The sequence below is a fragment of the Empidonax traillii genome, unplaced genomic scaffold (assembly GCF_003031625.1).
Source record: "Empidonax traillii isolate 1590-97213 ecotype Southwest subspecies unplaced genomic scaffold, ASM303162v1 scaffold1069:size343330, whole genome shotgun sequence".
NCBI lineage: Eukaryota > Metazoa > Chordata > Aves > Passeriformes > Tyrannidae > Empidonax > Empidonax traillii.
The window spans coordinates 240,749-246,925 of record NW_020956262.1 but is presented as its reverse complement, the minus strand read 5'-3'; the positions used below and the strand labels follow the sequence as shown (position 1 = coordinate 246,925).

The 6,177-nt window shown below is 45.6% G+C and overlaps 1 protein-coding gene across 1 annotated transcript in view; it reads right to left on the bottom strand.

Moving 5' to 3' along the window:
* Positions 1-565: 565 nt before the first annotated feature.
* The window catches only part of PNPLA2 (patatin like phospholipase domain containing 2), a 32,175-nt gene continuing 26,563 nt past the window's right edge, over positions 566-6,177 (bottom strand). The window contains exon 9 of the mRNA XM_027904607.1: positions 566-6,028. Within this exon, the coding sequence (XP_027760408.1) occupies positions 5,764-6,028 (265 nt within the window). The 3' untranslated portion in view covers positions 566-5,763. The remainder of the gene's footprint in view (positions 6,029-6,177) is intronic.

Here is a 6,177-nt window from a genome sequence, read left to right as displayed (position 1 = left end):
CAAGACGAGCCCGAGCTCTGCAGCGTCCAGCAGATAGCCCGCAGCGGCATCCCCCCGGCAGGTGTGGGGCTATTTGTCCCTGTTCCCGGGCCTCTCCCACAGCCCAAGAGCCGGTGGTTTCCACGTGCTCCAGCTGGAGATTAACCGCGGCAGACCTTGGCATCTCACCGGAAGAGGCACAATAGGCAGTGCCATCTATTTCACTCACAGGCAGACAGGGCCATAAGAGAGAGGTTCAGTTTCCTCAAGAGAGGTGCCCGTAGTGGAGAACTTTCAAATGTGTGATTAACTTTTTATTGCCCCTTTCATACGTGCCAAGCACCTGCTATTCCCACAAGACGGTGCTTAATTCCTCGTGGAAACCAGGGTTTACCCAGAAGTTCCAATAAACAGAGGCTAATAGCATCGGGGTCATTTCAGCTTGAGGAAGTCAGAACTGGGCCAAAACGCACCATTTTTTCACCTCCAGGTCAATGCCCCATTCAGCACATGCTGATACATGGTTACCTTGAGAGGAATTTGAAGGTGGAGGAGGGGGTTAGCAAAACAAACCCACATCATATAGTGCATTCAAAAAATATTTAATAAACCTTAAAGAGCAAGACAACCTACCACAGCCAGGTAAATATATTGAGAAAGTTTTTATTAGAAGATATATTTCTGCCAAAATAAATAGTTACATTTTCTTCAGCAAAACATTAGAAAATAGAAACAGGAGAGAAAAAAAAAAAAGCATCAACAATTTAATACTGAACTTTTAAAGTGACTGTGAACACTACTTAGTGACATTGCCGTGTAAATATGTGACTTGTGTATGCTATTGCTGGTCTGGTTGCTGCTCTGACATCAGTAATTTCCACAGGATCTCCACGTCTATTGTGTGCTTAAGGGTCTTCTGAAACTCAGTGGCAGCAGTGGAGTCCCAGGACACATTTAGCTCAAACAGCTGCTTTAGATGCTGTTTTCAAGAGCAAGAGAAAACCCCAGAAGAAAGAGGTATTTATTTCAAGGTTACATTTGCAAGTCTGTTTGGAACTAGAGGTTTCCTCCCCACCCTGTGGAGGAGGCTGATGTGGATCCACAGAGTGAGATAGATGCAGTTGGAGGCTGTCCCAGTAGAGCTGCCCACAGCATGGAAATGGAGCAACGTCCTACCAGGAGGCAAGGGGAAGGAGGGAGAAGAGAGGGGAGCAAATACTGCTGCACTCAAAGGCAGATACTGCAGGGGCACGGAGGGCAGGCAGGCCAGAGCCCACTGTAAAGGCACAAGGTGTGTTTGGCACAAACATGCTGGCTGACATGGCAGCCAGGTGAGGTGGTCCATTCTCTCTTTGATTTAAGGGAAAGACAGAAACAAAGTTCGAGAAAACTGTTGGGAAGGCCCTCTGACTTTGGCAATGCACAGCCCTGCCAGCTACCACATCTAGCACGTTCAGCAGAAATGGACCCTGAAGGGGAAAACACACACAGTTTGAGGTGTTTCTCCCAAACCACTTTGGCAAAAGTGAGAGCTCTTCTCTCAAAGGAAGTAGTGAACTACTAGATTAATTTTTAAAAATGAACAAAACCACTGGGCAATATACAAGTACTGGGAACACCCCAGTGCTGTCAGACAGCAGATTCTCTTTTATTCTCTGGTCTGAGTGTTGCAGGTACACAGCTCTCCAAGAAGCCAGGAGAAAACAATTCCTAGTGCTATACATGGTGGTCAGTATTTTCTCCTATCCCTTGAAAATCATCTTGTTAGCAGTATCAGCAGTAGGGGAGGCAGCAACCCAAACCCAACATCCTACACACTAATTTTGGGTTAAAGAGCATGCCATAGGTATGGACTGTTGCACACAAAACAACTCTACAGTGTTGTGCAGGTTAAAGATGGTTAGACGCACAAGAAGTTCACCATTAGTCTCGTTAAAAGCAGCAAGTAATAACACAGGAAGGAGATAAAAAAAGTGGATTCCTGGATGCACAGACCCTTTATGTGAAACAGTGGAAACAGCAAGGGTTGGGACTCCTGCAGGAGCCCAGTGAATGCTATAAGGATAACTGGACATGGACTGCACGAACTTTTGGTCCAGGAACCTGACCTCTCTCCCACCATATACTGGAGAGCAGATAGGCCCTGGCAACCCCCTGATGGGCTGCCCAGACACACATTTTGCTGAAGAAGGGACAGATTGCTACAGATGACCTTGTTCCTGTGAACTTGGCAAGTGTAGGTTAATCAGCAACCGTCTGCCAGAAGACAACTTTGCATGCCATGAGGTACACATAGAACAAAGTTTTGAAGAATTTCAGTTAGCATTATCACCATAAACACCTCCATATCCAATCCAGACTCTGCCACAAGGTTTCCAGAGATTTCAAAAAGAGTGAGGTCTCATCTAGACAAAGTAATACTGCATAACAGAAAGCTATTTCTTCAAAAGCTGCTACAAGCCTTTTTCTGTATCAGTGGACAAGGTGATCTTTCCTACTTCCTTCATCCTTTATTATCTGTCATGAATGAGCAGCAAGAATTTCAAGCAAATGGGTGAAACTTCTCAAAAGAAAGACGAGGGTAGTTTGAGGTATTTTTTACAGGCCTGCAGTTCCTTTATCAGAGCTCAAATCTATAAAGCAAACAAGCTATTGTATGACAGTCATTATATCACTTGGGCAATAAAAACAGGCAAAGAAAGGGTTAATACAGAGTGGTGCTTTCCCAGTATCAGTTCACGTTCACACCCTGCAAATTAACTTAGGAAAAACAGGAATTTCCTCGTGAAAGTTAGATCTTTATATTTAAAGCCAGGCTTTGGTTCGTGGTTACAGTTAAAAGTGTACAAAACTTTCTCTTTCAGAAGTTACTATCATAAACTAAACTACAGATGAGGGGAAACACAGAACAAAACTCAGGCCTTTTTAGTCTCTTGAAATACATGAACCAGAACCTGCAAACCTTCTGGGTCAAAGCACTGGAAGAAGTGGCATCAGCCCAGTCAGCACAGACCAGTCGGTTCTGATGCAAAAGGCAAACAGAGGAAATCCAGGGGATAAGGGTGCCAAGCTGCAACTTCTTAGCACGCTCTGTTGCCAAGAGTATTTTGTTTCATAGTTTAGTGGTTTACATAATCACTCAGTGGTTTTACCAGTCCAGGAAGAAGGGATAAAAAAAATAGTTGCATCATTTTCTCCACCCATATATTAACACAAAAAAGGCAGAGTCAAAAGGGCAGCAGCTTATAAACACGAGATTTTCCTTATGCAGCTTTGTTCCTCTCAGATGTTTTCCTTCCAGATAAAATGCCTTAATTTCTTGCCACTAAATATCCATATGTTCTTGCCAGTTGCTCTGTATGCATTAGGGACAAGAGATATGCCTCTGGCAAACTAAGCAGCTGTGCATGTGCCATTCCCCCAAAGGCAGTCCAAAACAGTGGAAGAAAAGGAATCCCACACCAAACCACAAAATGAACACCTTTTCTCAACTCCAATTTTCATCACATTCATCCTGCTCCCACTAAGTGACAGTAGCTTGTTACTGGTTCACTTCCATTAGTTACCTACATCTAGAAGTAAGTTTTTTCTGCAGGCTTTAGACCATCACAAGATTGACTTGTTTTGTAATCTAATATTCCTATTCTGATTTCAGAATCCTTCATTTTTTTCCTCTTCCTGTGGCAACTTCCCTGTTCCCTAACTGACTTAACTATGCAAAGCTTAAGACTAAATCTGACTGCATTAAGTGCAGGCCCACTTTATAGGCTATGCAGGCCCTTGTGTTACATAGGTAGGTTACATCCAGAAAGGGCAGAGGGGTAAGTCACAAGTTCATACTTGCACTGCCATCTCCTGGGCAGCACCACAGCTGCCCACTCCATTGCCTCCCAGCTTGGAACGGCCACTACGGAAAAGTCCTGATGTTTATCAGAATCTCCACGAACACCAAACCCATGCCCAGTGCATAACTGTGCTGGTCAGAAACAGCACCCACCACCTCACCCACACTGCTCATGCAGACATGATCGAGCAGATTTGCTACTTTCTCCAGCTGTTAGTAGAGCTTCTGGTGTTATTTTCCCTTTCTAAATCTAAGGTGCAAAACAGAGTCTATTATAAATCACTATTCCAGGTATAGGCTATGTAATCAGCTTCAGATACCCTGTCCTGCTCCCCAGCAAAGACAGCATATGTTTGCTTTGGCCAGTTGCACACTGTTTCTGCTTGGAGAGGTAGAAGACGCCTCATGTAGCTGGACAAGCTGCAGAAAGAGATACCAGGAGCTGGGTTTGCGTCGTAGTGTGAAGACTTTAGGCTCAAATACATGCAATCCCTGCAGGAAGCCATGTCTCACCCTGTGAAGAACAGGAAAATTCATACTTCTACACAGCAAGTCACAACCAGACCACCGCTGAGAAGGCAGTGCCTTACAAGGCACAGTCCTGCCCTGCTACAGACCCACTAGCACTGGTCTTTTAAGGGGCAAGACAAGGAGTTGCCAGTTCCAAGTGGCCTGTATGTACATCAACAGTCCTGTCACTTCACTTCTGTGCCCCTGCTATTGCCAGCTGCAGAGCTGTACCTGTGAGCCACAACACAAGATGAGCAAGCTGTGAGGCTGGTGTAGCTACAAGCCTAAATCCTTCTCACTCCAAAGCCTCAACAACCAAACTTTTTGAGCAAAAGACAGATAGAAGCCTCAGTTTGGCAGGAGATCCATTCTGTATCACCCACTTGGAATCTCCCTCAGTTGTACAGCCCCTTAAGGAGCAAAGCCCGACCAAACCCTATCGGAGGCAGCCACTTCCCCAGCACTTGCTATGATACTCCACCACAAGCCTCTCAAAAATAACATGCCGTGCACAATCTCACCTTCCTACAAGCACTTTACATTGCTTCAGCTGCTAAGCTAATCCTGAGATAGTCAGGTTAAGCTTTTCCAGGGCAAACCCACACTAACTCCATTCACACTGACAGGAATGGAGCCTCAAATTTAACATGTTTCCCTGGGGAAAAAAAAAAAAAAATCTGTCAATTACTTCTTTAAATAAGCTCAATGACTTACTTAACACTCAGAGTTCAAGTTACAGCAGTTCCTTAAGTACAAAAATCAAAAAGGGAGAGACCATTACAACATGAATCATGGAAAATATGTAACTTTTCTACACTTTTCCAGTTCCAGTGCAGTCTGCAGCAGGGCCAGCTCTGGCTTCCAGTGTGGATGCAGTTAGGAGAGAGAGAGAAGGACATGGTTTCAGCAAAGAAGAAACTCAAGAGGAGATTTGGAAGCCATGAGAAAAGCTGGTTTGGCAAGAGGCTACTTCATCTTTCAGTAGCACAAAGAGCTAAGGGATACCAGATGATTTAAGGAAAAGAACCAAGATATGCTCTGAAAAACAAAGGTAGCTAAAAAGCTGTATGAACATGAGAGCGTCATCTATGTCCTGATTATTTTGCAGTAAAAAGCCAACGGCAATTCAAAGTGCACTATTTGGGAGAGCCCAGCTGGGTCAGCATCAGCCTGGCCACAGGCAACGGCCAGGCCTCAACGCAAGTCTAGAGCAAGGTATCAGCTTGCGTGTGCCTTTGAACACAGAGATCCCTTGCCTGGCCCAGCGGGCAACAAATGGCTACAGTCAATTCCACCAGTCTCTATCCTGGGGAAGTCCCCTTTGCAGCATATTCTGAAGCACAGGGCAGCCTGCTGCTGAGGGATGAGACCGGTCCCACCCCGTGTCTGCTCCCCTTCCCACCCACCCTCATCCCCTCACGGCAGCAGGATCAGAAGAGTTGCAGGCACTCTTTTGCACAGTCTAGAGGTGGAAGCTTGATCTGAAACCCTTCCCGAGGGAAGAGCGAGGCCTGCATGTCCACGTTGATGCAGAGTAAGCCCAGCATGAGCTGGCGCTGGTATTCCTCCCACTTCATCATGACATCAGACACAGAACGAGTGCTCCTCATCCACACGGGCAGTGCTTCACCACAAGGTGGAGAGGAAGGAATTGGCAGGCTCTGGGGCCCTCCAAGCTCAAGGTGATAGTAAAGCCTGAAAGACAAATACATGCAAAGAATCAGTACATGGGAAGGACTGAACAGGTACCAGACCAGAGCTCCAGCCTACTTCATACTACCACTGACTGCACGACTGTAGTTTGTGTGTGTGTGCCTGTTTTCCTCCTCGCAATCTCAGTTATT